The sequence below is a fragment of the Polyodon spathula genome, chromosome 2 (assembly GCF_017654505.1).
Source record: "Polyodon spathula isolate WHYD16114869_AA chromosome 2, ASM1765450v1, whole genome shotgun sequence".
In the NCBI taxonomy this organism is placed as follows: domain Eukaryota; kingdom Metazoa; phylum Chordata; class Actinopteri; order Acipenseriformes; family Polyodontidae; genus Polyodon; species Polyodon spathula.
Window position 1 is genome coordinate 77,587,945 of NC_054535.1, and position 19,204 is coordinate 77,607,148.

Consider the following 19,204-nt stretch of genomic DNA (forward strand, 5'->3'; position numbering starts at 1 on the left):
TTACAATTTTAGACAGTATTTGGCAACTAGAGTCCCAAATCTTGCGAGCACAACACCGGGACTCCCTACAGATTCTGTGCCAGTAATGGGCTGCAATCCTGTAGACCAGAATTGCCGATTTCGTTCACGAAGAGAGTTGTTGCTTTGCATAAGGCAAAGTGCACCGAACCCCACTCTCATATTTTCCCAGTGCTACGTATGGTTCGAGAATAAACACTGTCCTTTGTTATGTCAGTGACGTATCTGTACACAGTACATACTGCATTTGCACTGCTGGGCAGGCCAATGCACAGCATAACTTCACACAAGAACCACAATATCGACTATACTAATTCGACTGACTTGCGCGTGCATAACGTTTTATTTATTCGTAGTGGCATGCATATCCCATCCAAACCGACTGAACCTTAGAGTGTCTAAACAAGCTGGCCACTCAGTTAGGTTTATTCGGGGAATTGTAGTATGATTCAAGCGCAACAAAAATAATTGACAAAGACCTAAAAGACTACAGATCCCATGAACCAATCTGTTTACCAAGCACGTGCAGTGTACATTTGTGCTCGTTTCCTGTTTTCAAAGTACTGTATGTTGGTAGTGTTGAAGTATAGCTTCTGCTACCAACGACACCGGCTTTCTGAGGCATAATCCCAGCATTTTAGGTAAGTTAAAGTAGATTTCACGTGGGAATAAAGAGCTGCGGAATAATTTTATTTTTTTTTTTCTGTGTTTGCGTTAAAAATATAATTGACCTAACAATGAATGTGACGATGATGGTCAGGTAGTCAATCAGTAGAAATGCATTGTGATACGTGTATATAGACATAGGTCACCAAAAGTGTGCAATGAAGCGGTTTGTTGCTTTCCCCGCATTATTTTACTCAGCTGGGACACATATTCTCCAAAGAAGTACTGTAAATATCAGCTTGCTTTTCCTATTGTGAATTTTGTGCCGTTGCCTTCAATTCGATTAATTGTTTGACAGGGTGCTTTCCCTAGCTGTTTGTCTCCTGGAAGCAGTCAGTGGTACTTTCTACGTTGTATGGGATACTTTTTAAAGTAATGAAGGCTCAGTAGTGCGGTTGTGAACAAACTAGTCGTTGGAAAAAAAGAGAAGCAGAATAGACAAAGCAAGACCACAGGTGGTGGGTGTCACACATGATGGGCCGGCAGACAAATGCACAGAATAATTATAAGGAGGGATTATATGGTGAATAAAAATGGAAGCAGATCAATTTTTACAGCTAGTCGCAGAGTATCTGAAAAAGACACAGAGACATCAAATGTCTGCATGATCTACAAAATTGAAAAATCATATTGTTGTAGTTTCTGGTTTCAGATTCTGCATACAGGTACATGGGAATCGCATGCTCTTTGTAATGTGTGGTTTGACAAAACAAACTTATCCTAGTGAGGTTAAGCATTCAATGACGCTGCACTTTTTTTTTTTTTTTACATAGATCTCTGTATTTCAGCTGAATCACGAGATGCAAATAAGACAGTTTCACACATTCCAGGTTTTACTACGAGCTTAATTAGCCCCAGTGTATAGGTAACAAGCTCTGGTGTGTCTTATTAAACGCATAGTAAAACCAGGAATGGATCTCACTACTATGCATGGGGTCTTATTTCCATCCCTGAAATAGTAATTGTATTGATCTTACTATGATTTCACTTGCACACAAATACTTTTCAGAAACATTTAGAAAGAAATTACATTGCAAATAAACTCACAAAGAAAACCTTATTCGGGTTGCAAAAATATAATCTACTTATCGGGACTGAAAAAACAGTTCTGTTTTGTGGGTCCCGAAAAAAACAAACACTTTAAACAGTTATAGGCACTTTGTTTAAAACGTTTACCTACTGGACTAAGAAGATCTTTAGTTTTACTTTTATTAAAAAGCAGCTGTCTGTTAAAACGACTTTCATTTTGTTGTGTGAGGTAACCAGGTAGAAACCCTTCTCATAAATACATTCTGGAGCTCCAAAGCTTTCATTTTGTTGTGTGTAACCAGGTAGAAACCCTTCTCATAACTACATTCTGGAGCTCCAAAGCTTTCATTTTGTTGTGTGTAACCAGGTAGAAACCCTTCTCATAAATACATTCTGGAGCACCAAAGCTTTCATTTTGTCATGTGAGGTAACCAGGTAGAAACCCTTCTCATAAATACATTCTGGAGCTCCAAGCTTTCATTTTATTGTCAGCCACATGGAGGATATTTTTCAAATCCCAGCTACGTTTCATGTACTATATTATACAAACAAAGTGTAGACAAGCATCACAAGATCATTTTCTGTGAATGGCATTTTATCAGCTATCAGTTGACATGAGTTGGAGTTTTTATTTATTTATTTATTTTTTAATAAATTACATTTAAGATAGACAGTGAAACATTTGAAAGCATGTTTGCTGTAATCTGATTTTTCTTTTCAGAGTATTATGGTTGGCAACTTTCGAGATGACATATAAATGAAAAGGTCTGGGATGCAAGGTAAACAACCACCCGTACATATATCAGATCTTATTTCTGTTCAGATAGTATTCAGTTAGTGTTATTAAATGATGACACTGTAGATAATCTGTTTAGTAACTTCTTTTTCTCCTAGGTTATGTTTTTTAAAAGAGGTTGTGTGTTGGTGTAAAAACTCAAACAGCATGGAAGATGACGAAAAGCCTCTACTGGATCCAATTAGAGCTGGAGAGAGCTATATTGAGGCAGATCAGAATGGGTTTGACTCACTGGACCCAAAATCTAAACGGTACGCATATTTAGTTTAATCAGCAAGAGAACAGTAATAGTGTGTACACAGCTATCGGTTGTGAAATGTTGTTTTCCTTCAACCTGTATCTGGACTTGACCACTGCTCCCTCTTTTATAATGCAAACTCTTCCAGCATTATGCAACCGCCATACATGTTTTTTTTTTAAATTTTTTTACTATATTATCCTGGTTCTATGAAACAAAGTATTATACAGGGAAATTATAAAATAAAGAATGACTCGGGGTCGCAGAATTCCAGTGTTTGGAAGGAATGGCTCATTAGGGTCATATGTTAAGTTATTGAAACACTGTGAGTAGGCTGAGTGTTTTGTTATTTCATGGTTTTGTCTTTACTGGCTGTTTATAAAGCCACTTAATGGTACATTGGTGCACAGTTCTTCCACTGTTAATGTATCACCAGCATGCAATTTGTAAACCATGCAAATAAATAATAAATGTTACTGTTAAAAGTCTGATCAATACTGTTAACACTGAGATCTGAGACAGTCCTGATTCAGAAGTTTGTATATAGGACTCCTTGCTGAAATGAATGATAATCCCATACTGTTCATTTTACAAAACGAGAGGCGGATAAGAAAGTTGTATAGTTGAAGGTTTCTTAAGCACCTCTGAGTTGTTTGGTTCTCATAGTGTGGTAATAAAGAAAGAATAACTATGGTAACCTAATGATTTAAAATGCTTTAGGTGAATCTACATTCTGGGCACATTAAAACAAGTTATTTTTACTATGAATCTGGTCAGTTTGATATCATGAAACCCATGTTTTCCTCCACCAAGGGATTTCCCTCATAATAACATGACTAATGATAGTGCACTCATTCAGGTAAGGTCATTTGTACCTTATCTTAACATACTACAAATGGTTCATAGTATTTTTAATACATTTTAGGCTGCTGTTTGTGGCTGAAATATATTTATAGCTACACAGAAAATGATGAATGATTTTTTAAAAAAAAAAAATAAATAAATAAATAATAGTTTTACAATGGGTAAAGTACTTCCAAATAATTCCTTGGACTTTATTCTGTTTGAAACTATGCATTTTTGTCGTTAGATATTTGTTTTTGGACGTGTTACTTTATTGGTATATTTGTGTATTTCCTGTATTCCTAATAATCAGTAGGCCCTTTTTCTAAGTACAAGTATTCCTGTAATGTACGTACTCCTCAAACTGACGTATTCTGCCTCTGCAGTAGAGATTAAAATGAATTGTTTCTTTATATTCAATTATTCTACCCCTTGCTTTCCAATTAAGGCTATCTGTTCAGTACCAAAGGCGCTCATTGTAGATGCCACAGCAATGATTGTTTCAAGAATGTAATCATCTGTGAGATCCAGGGATGGTAGGAGAGTGTGACAATCCTAAACGGCCGTGCGAGGGTTCCTGAAATGAGGAGCAGTTATATCTGCAGTCTCCTCAGTCTCAGTAACAAGTTCTTACGAAATAATCTTTCAGCTATTTCACAACAGCAAGCAACGGATAATGATGTTTCCAGTGCAAACAAAACCTAAGCTACTTCACAAAGTGTTTGTTCATTAAGGAATGCTGACAGCTTGAAGTTGGAGATTTATTTTTATCAGTTGGTGGTCACAAGCTCTCATACTTTTTGCTCTGTGGCTCAGATAAATCCAGAGGTACTACAGAGCCATACAATGGTCAAGTTAAAAATAGACCAAGTGGGAACCTGAAAAATCTAGAGTTCTCTGACACTGAAAACGTGCGTCGCAGTTATAGGTCTGTGTTTTTATAACTCGGCCCTCTGTTTTTTTTTTTTTTTAATACAGCTGATGCATTTATTTGAAATCGGTTGTTTTTCTAAATGGTAAATGTTTCGTTCAGAGAAATTGTATCAATGTTAGATTTACTTGTTGTGGAAATGGGTTCCTTGGTGGTACTCGAATTTGATACAATATGACTTAAACGATCCATTTATGTGCTGTGGCAGATTAATAATGTATTGAATTAAAGTAGTGTCAAATGTCTCTGAGTTTAAGTGTACAAACTTCAGTAAACATGTACATGAGAATGTAAATGTACCCAGAGTGTTTTTCTAGCAACAGAACGAACATTGGACAGATGCAATGAATGAAGATTGTAAGCAAGATTTGTAGTGTATTAAGAAATTAACAATTCGTATTTATTGGAGTGCATAAACCCTTTGTGATATTATTCTCTGAAAATAACATCAGATTTATAATGTATAACAAATACAGTAATAGACTATTACCCTTGATTCAAGTTCTGGAGTGAGGTGCATACTGTATAGGCAAGCTTGCAATTGAGAGTATTCAGAAGAATTTTATTTTATTCGTACAACATGACAAAATAAAGAAACATTAAGTAGTACTCCGTTAACACTTTGTTTTAGTTGTAATATAATCTAAAGTAATTACAATGAGAACTCTTATAGTCTTCTCAGACATGTCAAACTGTACTCTGAATACAATTAGATTAATAAAATGAAGTAACCTTAAGTATATCTAGAGTAACATTTTTAACTGACATTTATATAGTAAGATATACTCTATTATCAAATCGCATGCATAGATTTCAACTAGATCATACCTATATCATGGCTTCCCTCTCCGTTCAGGCAACCTAATTTGTATTGCTCTATGTATACTTGTGAAGTTTCTGTCGGTAGTTGGTTTCCTCTTGGTGAATTATTTTTCTTGCTGTGTTTGGTAATGGCAGCTTGCAGGCCTTGGCCTCTGTCGCAGTTCCCTCTCATTTTTGGCTTTAGGTCACCAAGAGTGCTTGGGAGGTTGTTCACATGAGACTTTTTAGTGTTCTCAGAGAAGGCAGTCGAAAGGTGTAATGACCTATATATAGCAGCCAGGATATCTGTTCTCCAAGTGCTCTGTGATCTGATGGGTTTAGGAAATGGAAATGGTCCGAGTACAAAGGAATGGTTGCGGTCTAGCCTCTTTTGAAAATGTCCAAATTGCCAGTCATTCTACATGTGGGCAGTTTAAGTCAAAGTGAACAAGCCAGTACTTGAACAACTATAGACAATTGCAATATTGTGCAGTGCTAATTTAAGCAGTACAGAAATATTTCTTCAAACCATTGCTCAGATTTTTTTTTTTTCCCCTCAGCTTATTAATATCTCTTTTGGTGTCAGCACAATTTTTCTTCTTTGGCTTTGTGGTTCAAGTTACATATCCCTTCTGTAACTTTCATTTTCGTTTCCTTAAAGATGTCAGCAAGTACCTGGGAAACTAGCTGTGGGTAAATTGGGCAAGTCTTGCACTTGTCTTGTCACTGACCCCATATTAGGTAATTGTAGTGATCCATTTGAATACAAGGCAGAACTTGCCTTTTATTTAAGACTGCCATGTTGCAGAAAGAGACCAAACACTTTAAAATGTTGGCTATAAATTTGCTACACAGTTGTATTTTATTATTCTTTATTTGCTTTGTGTTGCTGTTAGAAATATAATGTTTCAAATCTCACAAACCGTGTCTGTCTATTTTTGTGAATGCCTGAGGTAGTCTTAAGGTGTTTATTTATTTGGTTTTGTGTTTGCTCTAGGGGATATTTATACCAAGTACAGTATGGATACATGGCTTCTTTACAGTTTTTGTTTTTTGTTTTTCTCTTGTTCAGGCCTTTTTATGTGGAGCCCAGGAATATTGTGGACGAGGATACGCAGGAGCGAGTGTCTGCAGAAGCCTCTGTGATGAACAGCAGAATGCAGTACTACAGCAGATTAACAGGCTCCTCTGACAGGCTGCTGGTAGGACTTTGTTTCCTCACATTTGTTGCTCTTTCTAAATTCCAATCAAGTGGATCAACTATTTACAATCTCCTAAATCAAATATGTTCTTTTTGTCTTCTGGAGAGATTATTGGGTGCATTGTTCCTCAGTTACAAAGTCTGCTCATGACAATTAGGAGTAAAAAGATTACAAAATCTGGCCCTAAGCTTTATGTGCTTATAAGTACCATTTCAGTACAGGAGCTGTTACCAGTGAGTGCCCTTTGGTGTAAAATGCCCTGCCTTGTTCTTGCAGATCCCTCCCGATCATGTGATTCCTGCTCCTGAGGAGATCTATGTTTACAGCCCTTTAGGAATGGCTTTTAAAATTCATGGAAATGCTGATGGGTCAGGACAAAATCCCAGCATAATCACCATGTAAGTGTACCGCATTATAACATGCTGTCCCAACAGCCGCAACAAGTAGATATGCTAAAGTGAGCTAAACAGAACGCTGCATGTAACACAGACTGTAACGTTAAATTAGTGATATTATCTAGGAGAAAATGTTTTCTGAACTGTTGTTTGCATGGTGTCTTTCTTTGGTTTCAAAAACAGCTGTCAAGTCCCAGTCACCTAGAAAGGTGTTCCATACATTTATAAAGTTTATGCTGTAAACATTCTGAAGCAGTCTTCTAATTAGAAACATCCTCACATGTAAAATTGCATTTTTTTCTGCATCTGTATTTTAAACTTGCCCTAGTGTAGCTCGTTTTGCTATGACATCTCACAAGATTACAGCTTTTCTGTGTAATCAGACGTGACCAGACAGTGTTTGATCATAAGGAGACACACTGTTTAGTTATTGTTTTTTCTACTGTAAATGGGGACATGAAGATTTTTCAAGCACCACACTGTACCAAAAAAGTGCACACATCCTGGAATATCCAGGGTCTGGTTTCGTGAGTGAATCTGACACAGGAAGGAAAAGTGTACACTCTCCCTCAAACACCTGGATGTCATTAGTAATGGGACTTAGAAAAAAAGAGCTTATTTCTTGAAGCCTTAAAATTTGGCTATCATTTGTATAGTAATGCATATTTTATAAATGTGACATTCATTTGCACTTCAGTTCAACTGTGGACTTGTAGACAGGGGCATGAGCTTAGGTATGAAACCAAAATAAGTAGATAGTTTTTCTCAATAAAAAGAATGCACCTGTGTGCCTGATTATGTGATACCCAGTAAGCAGCCTGAGTTTATTGTCTTCATCCCTGTATTTAAGTTGCTATGGGGATAATTTTGATATACCATCATCACTCGGATATACGACACTCAGATACACATCAGTCACTTTTATCGTCCTTGTATTAATAAATAAGTCGATTCTTATTATAAATATGAAACAAATTAATGCACTTGCCCGTCACACGCGATTTCAGACTATGTCACTAGTTTTCTGATACAAAGCCTGTCTCTTCAATACAATTTATTTGATTATCCGTCTCGGGCTGCGTTGTGTTTTTTTTCTTTTTTTTTTTTTTTTTTTTTTTTTTCTTTTCTTGCATGGGCAAACCAGTCTGTCTTTATTGTGCAGCTACAAGCACTTCCTCCAGTTTCACTTGACGAAAATCCAGCAACAACAAAGTGAAGGAGAGCCACTGTAGCGTAAAACAGTTAATCATTAAACAGTTCTAGATAACGTGATGTGTTTTGTGTTTTTTTTTGTTCTGTAGTTGTTTTTGTTTATTTTCATTTGTGAGTGAACTGTGACATTAGGGCCTTATCGAGCACTATATTCTGCAGTTTTGAATAATGACTTTGGATATTATTTTAAGTCTAGAAAATGTTGGGTTTTTTTTATGTTTTGCTAAATTGTATTTCCTTTTTTTACGTTTTATGCAGTTCTGTGCATGGGTAGCATTTTGACTTCATTTTGCTCTTGGGTCGTTGATGGGGAATTTTACATACTGTTACAATACATACCAAATTTGTACTGTATTGCTGTCCACATGTCCAGTCGCCTTTTGGCAAGTGATATTTTCAGAATCATATTGTTCTAAATTAAAATATTTCTTCCGTTGAAAATATAGTACTGTATCAACAAACCCAACTACAGTACATCTACATGGGAACCTACTTATTTTAAAACATAATGCTTTCAGCTATGTGTTTTTGACATTGTACCTTTTTTGTGTTCCCTGAAAAACGGACAAGGGTTGGAACGGGTCAAAAAGAAAAAATAGTCAGATATGTGTCGTGCTCTTTTAACCGTCACTGAAGTCCAGATTTTATAGGGTCGCACATGTGAGTGCTGACTGTAACAGTTTTAACCACTAAACTGTCTTGCATCACTTTGAGTCTGTGCAGCTTTGTTATAATGTTCCTGCTTTTTAACTGCCGTTGAATTATTTCAGATTTGCTATTTGGAATACTATGATGGGAACATCTATACTTAGCATTCCATGGGGAATCAAACAAGTGAGTTCAAAGCCTCTTGTTTTTGTTTTACTGATAACAGAAATTCAAATGCCCCTGCTGCTTATTGTTGACTCTCTCTGTTAGATCACACAATGTTATTTTATTCTTGCAGGCAGGATTCACTTTTGGAGTCATCATCGTTATTCTGATGGGCATTCTGACGCTTTACTGCTGTCTGAGAGTGTTGAAATCTCGTGCTGCAATACGTAAGTGAACTTTTATATGTTCAGAATTAAAACTATAAAAGAAAAATAGTTCTACAAGGTGGGTAACTTGGGTCACAATGGCTTAAGAACAATATATTTGTGATTGTCACTGAGCTGCAGGAGATGGTTAGTCGGTTGTATTGCAGAAGAAAATTATCAACTTGATTATTTATTGCAGTGACTTTGTATAAATTAAAACATTCTACCTGGTTTGTTAGACCCTGATTAGCGCTAAACTTGAGGTAACATTAGATTTCCACAATTAGTGTTAATCACTGTGTACAGTGCCTATAGGAAGTTGGTGAAACCTGAAATCTTGATGCATTTAAATGGGATTTTTTTTCCTTTGATTTACACAACCTACTCAACACTTTCAATGTATGAAGAAATGGGGGGAGGGTGACAAATCAATTAAAAAATAAAAACCTGAAAAGCCTTCATTAGATAAGTATTCACCCCCTTTGCTATGACACTCCTAAATAAGCTCAGGTGCAACCAGTTGCCTTCACACAGTAAGTTAAATGGAGTCCATCTGTGTGCAATAAAACTGGTTCACATGATTTCAGATTAAATACACTGTCTCTGTAATGTCCCACGGTTGGGTAGTGCATTCAAAGCAGAGATACTACCATGAAGACCAAGGAGCTTTCAAAACAACTCTGGGATAAAGTAGTGGAAAGGCACAGATCAGGGGAGGGGTATAAAAAGATTTCAAAAGCATTGAATATCCCTTGGAGCACAGTCAAGTCAATCGTTAAGAAGTGGAAGGTATACGGCACCACCCAGAATCTGCTTAGAGCAGGCCGTCCTCCCAAACTGAGCAGCCGGGTAAGAAGAGCATTGGTCAGAGAGGCCACCAAGAGGCCAATGACAACTGTGAAAGACCTACAGTGTTCCATGGTGAGATAGGAGAAACTGTCCATGTGTCAACAATAGCTCAGGTACTCCACAAATGTGCCCTGTATGGAAGAGTGGCAAGAAAGAAGCCATTTCTGAAAAAAGCCCATGTAAAATCCTGCTTGGAATTTGCAAAAAGGCATGTGGGAGACTCCTGAAAAGATATAGCAAAAGATTCAGTGGTCCGATGAAACAAAAATTGAACTATTTGGCCTAAATGCAAAGCGTTATGTCTGGCGTAAACCCAACACAGCACATCACCCAGGAAACACCATCCCTACTGTGAAGCACGGTGGTGGCAGCATCATGCTATGGGGATGGTTTTCATCGGCAGAGACTGGGAAGCTTGTCAGGGTAGCGGGCAAAATGGATGGAGCTAAATACAGGCAAATCCTTGAGGAAAACCTGCTTCAGTCTGCAAAAGACCTAAGACTGGGACTGAGATTCTCCTTTCCGCAGGACAATGACCCCAAGTACACAGCCAAAGCGACACTGAGGTGGCTTAAAAACAATAAAGTGAATGTCCTAGAGTGGCCCAATCAAAGCTCGGACTTGAGTCCAATTGAGAATCTGTGGCAAGACTTGAAGATTGCTGGCCACCAACGATACCTAGCCAACTTGACAGAACTTGAACAATTTTGCCAAGAAGAATGGGCGAATATTGCACGATCCATCTAGGGTTCCTGTGATGTCGTAAATTACGAGATCAAAGGTCGAGTTTATAAACTGTCACAGAAACCTGAGATGGAATTGTTTTCCTGTAACTCACTGAAGAGGCCAATCTATTATTTTTTTAATACATGGATACCCTTGTGATGCTAATATTAAAGAAGACGAAGTTCAGGTTTTCTGCTGTACTGATATTCTATGTTGTTATCGTTAGTGCTTGGATGATTGCCTCTACCTTGTTTTAATTTCCCGTTCCTCTCCAGATTCCTCTGAGATACAAATGTACCAGTTTTTCATAATTTTTTTTTTTCTCATTTTGTTGATCAGATTAACATTTCTGTACTATGGATGTTGTCGAGTAATTGAAAACAAGACATTTTGTGTTTGAATTGAAAGTGGTCTCAAGGAGTCGAATGGGTCAAAGTTCAAGTATATTTTCCTCTAGAGGAATTATCAGTTTTTGAATTCACTTCTGTGGTATTATGCCTTTTTTTTCGAATAGCTCAGAATGCAAATATAGCCTTCGTCCATGTATTATATGTATTTATGTGTAATATTGCTCATTCAACTATTAAAATGTTTATAAACCATATTTTATATTTGACATTTTGTTAATAGTTGTTTGAATGGATTAGTCTGTAAAAAAAAAAAAAAAAATTAAAAAATTAAAGGACAGTAACTAATATTGCATTATTTTGTAGAAATGACTTTCATAGTGTGTGCTTCAATATTTAATTTTTTTTTTTTAACTGTTGATTATATGCAGCAAGAGAACTAAATCTGACTTCTCTGTGCATTTGATTTTCCAGCTTTTATAGATACTTCAAGCTGGGAGTTTCCAGATGTTTGCAAATACTATTTTGGTTCGTTTGGACAGTGGTCTAGTCTTGTATTCTCAATGGTGTCTCTGGTTGGTGCAATGATCGTCTACTGGGTGCTGATGTCCAACTTCTTGTTTAACACAGGAAAATTCATTTACAGTAAGTTACTGCTGGTATGATTCTTTACCTGTTGCTACAGTATGAATGCTGTTAGAAATGATACCACAGAAATGTGCTGGGCATACTTCTAAAACCTATTCGTCCTTTTGCTTGTAGATTACGTTCATCATGTTAATGTTACTGACACAGATGTTGGCACAAATGGAACTGACCGAGGTAATTAAACTTATGTTGTGATATCTTTTTTTTTAAATTAAGGATTACTTTTATGCACTTTACATGATTCATAAATTTGATGGCTTTTGCATGATCAGAATAAAATCATTTAAAGGTGTTCTTCTTTAAGAAATTGAATCCATTGTGGATTGATGAACCAATTCTACATTTGCAAGCCCTGGTGGACCCTGTGTCTGAGGCATAATTGTTGGAGGAGTCAGAAATCCACTTGCTGCACAGTCCTGTAATGTGCACTGTGAGGAAAACATGTAGGGCACAGTTTTAAATCAATAGCAAAGACAGCATTTTTTGGGTCTACAAAGCCTTTGCAAATGTATAAAACTACAGTGGGAAGGAGGAGGTAAGGTATTCTGTAGGAAGAAGGAAGTAAGGTGCTGTTCTATAGGAAGTAAGGTGTTCTATAGGAAGAAGGAAGGAAGTTATTCTGTAGGAAGTAAGGTATTCTGTAGGAAGAAGGTAGGTGCTCTGTAGGAAGAAGTAAGGTATTGTTCTGTAAGATGGAACTAGGGATATTGTTCCTTTGGAAGTAAGGTATTCTGTAGGAAGAAGGAAGTAATGCATTCTGTAGGAAGAAGGAAGTGAGGTGTTGTTCTGTAGGAAGTAAGGTATTCTGTAGGAAGAAGGAAGTTAGTAATTGTTTTGTAGGAAGGAAGGTATTGTTCTGTAGGAAGAAGGAAGTAAGGTATTGTTCTGTAGAAAAAGGAAGTAAGGTATTGTTCTGTAGAAAAAGGAAGCAAGGTATTGTTCTGTAGAAAGTAAGGTATTGTTCTGTAGGAAGTAAGGTATTGTTCTGTAGAAAAAGGAAGTAAGGTATTGTTCTGTAGAAAAAAGGAAGCAAGGTATTGTTCTGTAGAAAAACAAAATAAGGTATTGTTCTGTAGGAAGTAAGGTATTGTTCTATAGGAAGAATGAAGTAAGGTATTGTTCTGTAGGAAGCAAGGTATTGTTCTGTAGGAAGAATGAGGTAAGGTATTGTTCTGTAGGAAGAATGAAGTAAGGTATTGTTCTGTAGGAAGTAAGGTATTGTTCTGTAGGAAGTAAGGTATTGTTCTGTAGGAAGAAGGAAGTAAGGTATTCTGTAGGAAGTAAAGTGTTCTGTAGGAAGGAGAAAGTAAGGTTTTTTTCTGACTTTAGTTTTATACCGTTAAAGTTAGCCTTTGCACTTTTTTTCCAAAGTTGCACTTATAAAGTTCTAAACTTTGATTACCTCAACTGCTTACCTGGGAGAAGTCTTTTTATATTGGCGTGTGTTATATGTACTGTCCAGGGCCAGATTGTGGGTAAGCTCACGTTTCCACTGTATTAACACTGTAAAATGTATAACATACAACAGAAGCAGAATATGCATGCAATAACAGTTATAGATCACTTCTCTTTTTAAACTATATACCTAAATGTAGACTTTGGTATCCTGTAAAAAATACAGTACTGTTCTATCTTAGAAATTCAGGCACGGCAATAGAGATGAAAGTTCAAAATCCTATTTTATCATTTTTGATAATATGGTGTTTTTTTTGTTTTGTTTTTTATTTTCAGTGATTTGCCCATTTCCCAACACAGAGCACCCTGCAAATCACAGTGCTGATTTATATATGACTTATGGCAATAATACTGAGGATGTTTTTGACCAGTGGTGGCATAAAACCAAAACTGTACCCTTATACTTAATAATTCTGCTGCTGCCACTGTTGAATTTCAAGTCGGCGTCATTCTTCGCAAGATTTACTTTCCTAGGTAAGTTTAGTTGTTACTTTTGTCACCTGTGTGTGTGTGTGTGTGTGTGTGTGTGTGTGAATGTACATACAGTATATCACACACGTTTTACACATAGTCTCTGTAAGTTGCCTTGGATAAAGGTGTCTGTTAAATAAACAAATAATAATAATTATCCAGTTGTGATGAAACTTGGTTCAGACTCAAGAGATATAAGGAGAGGCCAGTCTGTGTCTTTATATATGTACATGTGTCACATTTACATTTTTACTTTTCTAGAGAACAGCTTATCCTGTTTAATATATATATATATATATATATATATATACACACACACACACACACACACACACACACACACACACACACACACATATATATATATACACACACACACACACATAAATAAAATATGTAAAAAGGCAATAAGTATAAACATGTATTACAAAGTCTATTGCTATTTGTGATGAATTTGTGCACCCATATTACTAATATTTTAGAATACTCAAATGCCTCTTCTTCATTGCAGCCCAGGTGTCGATTCTGAAAATGATTTGCTGATTGTATGATTTAATAACCACTTTAATGGATACAGGCATTGATATAGATTTGATTCTTTACATTCATAGCACCTGCAAAGCAAGTCTGTTTTGAGTGTTTGTGTATGAAGGATTGTATGACTCTTCTATTCTGTCAAATTGCTAAAACATTTTTTGACGTATTTATTTGTTGTCCTGTTTACATTTTACCTTTTTTATTTATTTATTTATTTATTTTATACCTCAGGTACAGTTTCAGTGGCGTATCTGATTATTTTGGTAACCTTGAAGGCAGCCCGTCTGGGATTTCACCTAGAGTTTCACTGGTTTCATTCAACAGACTTTTTTGTTCCAGGTAAACCTTGTGAATAATATTTTATCATCAAGACACTGAGAGAGTTTCACTGTTTTTGAATGTTAATGTTCTCTTGATTGTAATACCTCCCCTCTTAACTGGTTCTCCTAAGCTTTCTTCCAGACCTGTGGTGTATCTGCCAGACATGGGGAACACATTGTGCATTCACATTAAGTCAGCCTCTCAGCTCTTTTATAGTTTATCCTGACTTTCATCACTGCTGGTGACCCAAGCCTTCTCCATTCCATCAGCACAAACATGAGTTACTGAATTGTCTACCAAACTGCATTAGAATGGCTGTCTCCCTCGATGGGGTTAAACATAAATAGTTTCTGATCTACCTCAGTAAAGAAATGGAAAGCAGCTCTGATCTTCCGCCATTCTTTCAACTGTGAGGATTGATCAGACTTTGAAGTTTGTGGCTATTAGCTTATCAAAATGGTCTTTCTGTTTATGGCGAAGTTGGCCAGAAAGTGGATTAGCCCTGTTGACCCCCATCTTCCAATTTCATGATAAAATTGATCTTGTTCATGGTTAAAATTATTATTATTGGTAGAAGTATTGTTTTTGGATATATTTGTGTTTTATATATGTTTTTATTTTAATACCCTGACTTTTTTTTTTTTCTTAAGAATTCAGGTCTCTGTTCCCACAGCTTACTGGAGTTCTGACCCTTGCTTTCTTTATTCACAACTGTGTGATCACGCTGCTTAAAAACAACAAGAACCAGGAAAACAATGTAAGTAAACATATCTTTGCTTAAAAATGTCATGTTACTTGCAACATTTTAATGTACCTGTGCTGTTTTCCCTTGTTTGTAAACACAGAAGTGCACTTACTAAAATCATATTTCTCCCCCTTCTTTATTTTTAGGTAAGGGACCTCTCTGTTGCTTACTTGCTGGTTGGACTGACATACCTGTATGTTGGGATTTTGATATTTGCAGTGTTTCCCTCCCCACCACTATCTAAAGACTGTATTGAGCCGGTAAGAAAATTCGAAGATTTTTAGTGATTTTTAGTGACTGCTTGTCAGTGTTGATGTAGTGCAAGAAATATACAGTAGGTGGCAGTAAAACTACAATAAATCTTTTTTTAGTTGTTGCTGTGGGTGGGCGGGTGAGTGAGAAGGGTTAAGCTTTAGTCTCTCGTCCATTTACTTAGATGTTGGTATTTTGGACTGTACTGTACATAACAGTCCAGATCCCAGAAGCAACAAAAAAAACTGCTGTGTATGACGAATAAAAATCTTAGTATCATTTTTGTTGGGAACTTTATTTTTTGTATGTTGGCTAAATCTGAACAGATCATAGAAATATCTTGAACCCATAAGCGTCAGGTTTATGTTTCGCAGCAGAATTCATGGTTCAAATATTCATACAGCTAAGGTTGTGTGAATCTTAAAGCCCTGTTTTCAGCTGCATGCTTACTTACTGCTTTCCTTTTTATAGAACTTTTTGGACAACTTCCCTAGCAGTGACATTCTGGTGTTCATAGCCAGAGGGTGCCTGCTATTCCAGCTGAGCACAGTTTATCCATTGCTGGGCTACCTCGTTCGAGTCCAGTTGATGGGACAGATCTTTGGGAAACCCTACCCCAGGTTAGTGTGCTTTATTATAGTTATAAAGGCAGTACAACTATAATAACCTCAAATCCTTTTTTTTTTTTTCTTAGTAATCTGGAATCGGCAATTGTATTTTACCCCATTTTCTCCCCAATTTGAAATGACCAATTCGTAAGCCTGGCTCCCCACTGCAACCTCTGCAGTGACTCGGGAGAGACGAAGATGAAACACACGCGTCCCCCGAAACGTGTGCCGTCAGCCATCCGCTTCTTTTCACTATGCAGGCCTGCCATCCAGCCACCTCAGAGCTACAGCGTCAGAGGACCAAAAGTCCTGGGCCTCTTGCAGGCTCCCAGCCCTAAGCGCTTCCTGTCCATGGCTGGCAGTGGAATAGCCTGGGCTTGACCTCCAAGGCTATAGGGTGCATCCTGCACTCCATGCGGAGCGCCTGTACCGGATGCACCACTCAGGAACCCCATCATTTATTTTTTTTGTTGTTGTGTGAGACCGAACAGACTTGGTAGACCTGTGACAATCGTTGAAAAAGATTTCTAGTCAGAACATTTGTCATTGAATTTAAGGTTATTTTAATATTAAGTTTCGCGTAGAACGTTTCTGAGTGTGTTCTGACAAAATACAGCCTTAAATCCCTTGAAAGAGGCACCTCATCCAAGGCATGGAATGTAAACCCTTTAAAGGCAAGCAGTACAGTGCTGTGTAAGAGTACCTGTGTTAGTTGAACCTGGTGTGGGGGAGTTATTGATTGTAATTATTCTTTGGTTGTGATGTAAACTTTCTACCACAATAGAAAGGTTTACTGTAATTGCTTTTTACTGTAAAGTTTTCAGGTAATCTGGCAGATCTTTCACATAAATGACTTGCTGTGTAAGATTGTCATTATTTGAACCTGCTGTATGCTTTCTTTTTTAAATTTTTTTTTTAAAGTGTTTTCCATGTGATGACTTTGAACCTAATAATCGTGGGAGCAGGCGTCCTTATGGCAAGATTTTACCCAAACATAGGCTCTATTATAAGGTACATGTTGGTTTTCTGTGTTTTTTAATGCAAGACCAAATGTTTGAGTACATTTTAATACTAAGTGGTCAGTTACATTAGTACAGTAGAAGGAATGCTGTGGATGTATCCACAATCACTGTTTGTTCTGTATGTGACACAGAAAATATTTAGTTGTGCTTGGGTATCTATAAAGTTATATAAATGTTGATAATCCACAGCTTGATTTTTAGTAGAGCATTACAGTTTACAACACCAGGAAATGCTCCTGGAATTAATCAACCAACACTGTTTTTATTGGATTATTCCAGGATATCCATGCAGTTAATGCAGTCACTGCTGTATATGTATCTAGCCAGGTCTTATTACAGAGGGGAATAGGGTTATAAAATAAATCACTTAGTGCTGAAACAGTTAAGAAAAAAGCCGGATTTTAATCTACAAAAGGATTAAACATTGATGGCTGCTTATTCTTATTCTACATGTTAATGTGTTGTACTAGAATGTAAAAGAAGTTGTGTGTAATGTGTTGTTTTTGTGTGTTTCTTTTCTAGGTATTCCGGAGCTACCTGTGGTCTTGCCTATGTGTTTGTGTTTCCTTCGGTCATCCACATGATTTCACTTCATCGGTCAGGACAGCTCCGGTGGCCATCTGTCGTTTTCCATAGTTTTCTTATAGTATTGGGCATTGCTAACCTGATTGGACAATTCTTAATGTGAACACAATCCCCACAAAATCTGTTAACCATGCTGTTAACATTAATGGTAATTAGGATTTAAAACATTATTGTCCTTACCGGTATTGTTTTTTTTTTTTAAATGGGTTGTTGCAATAAGTGGAGACTGGATCTATTTGATGACCAGCATATAATCTGAATACACTTTAAACTCAATACAGAAGATACTCACTTTTTTTTGTGTTTTTTTTTTTTGCTCCCACTTAAGGCATTCATTTCAAAGTTAAGGATTTTGTTCTGTAATGTAAATATGCATTTTGATACAATGTTTCTACTCATTATGTGCATTGTAGAGAACTGTACACTTTGATTTGCTGCATTCATCTATTCTAATAAAAGGGAAAAGACGACCCAGCTTCCAATCTGCAAATGGGTTTCAATGTGCTCTTAATAAGAGCGCTGACAGTGTAGCACATGGCTTTAGACTTACTGTGATGCACATTAAAAGAATACATTTTTAAATATTTGTACATTACATTGAAAATCATAAAGGGAAACACATACACATGTTTTATTGGTGGACACTACTGTTGTTTTTACTTTTAATACCCAGAATAGGTAAATGTGTTTAACATTTTGTTCTAAAAAGGAGTACTTTTGCTAACTGATATTGCTACAGACTTTTTGTAAAATTGTAAAGCACTCATCTGTAGTTGAATGTTTTATAAATCCCAATGCAATACAAATATAAAATGCCATGTTAAAATGTTATTAAAGGTTATGATCAGTGCCAGGACTGGTATGGTATTTCTGCAGAACACAGGTATGTGTCTTACTGAACAGTTGTGTACCTTATCTCTTAATAAAAAGTCATATAATTGTATTCATATCTTTCTTAAATGATATACATGTGATATATTAAAAACATTACTCATTTAATCATACATCTAATACAAATTAGATTTTTAGTTGTTCAAAGACACATGCTTTTTATTTACCATACATTATGTACACCATAAATTGCCTATTTTATTTTTATAATATAAAATTGCGCTTGATTCACCCGGACCACAATCACAAAGTTGATATTGAAATAGGTATTCACCACTAAACTTTATTTAGTAGAAAACAGCGCTGACATAAAAATAACACCAACACACATTGTCTGTAAGATACTGAAGTGACGAAAGTAAAAATGAAACTTTGTATACAGTTAGCTTACTTGGCTGTGAAACTTCAGAACTACCGAGTCAATCTTAATCATTCTACTATTAAGACCTTAACACATTATTTATTTATTACTGTATAGGTATATTTTATATGGAAAATGATCGTATTGGTTTGCTGTTTAAAAACAAAATAGTAGCAAATCGTACGGTAACAGGGATGGAAATAAAGACTCCTGTTGCACAGTAGTTTAATCCATTT

General features: G+C 36.4%; 1 protein-coding gene across 1 annotated transcript; it reads left to right on the forward strand.

Moving 5' to 3' along the window:
• Positions 1-591: 591 nt before the first annotated feature.
• LOC121300997 (sodium-coupled neutral amino acid transporter 9-like) lies at positions 592-19,192 on the forward strand. The gene is made up of 16 exons (XM_041230058.1): positions 592-659; positions 2,435-2,492; positions 2,608-2,760; positions 6,395-6,524; positions 6,801-6,922; positions 8,902-8,965; positions 9,078-9,171; positions 11,547-11,717; positions 11,835-11,894; positions 13,452-13,649; positions 14,415-14,522; positions 15,155-15,261; positions 15,396-15,509; positions 15,973-16,121; positions 17,031-17,120; positions 17,654-19,192. Exons 3-16 carry the CDS (start codon positions 2,657-2,659, stop codon positions 17,817-17,819), a joined length of 1,677 nt encoding a protein of 558 aa, XP_041085992.1. The 5' UTR covers positions 592-659; positions 2,435-2,492; positions 2,608-2,656; the 3' UTR covers positions 17,820-19,192.
• The last annotated feature ends 12 nt before the right edge of the window (positions 19,193-19,204 follow it).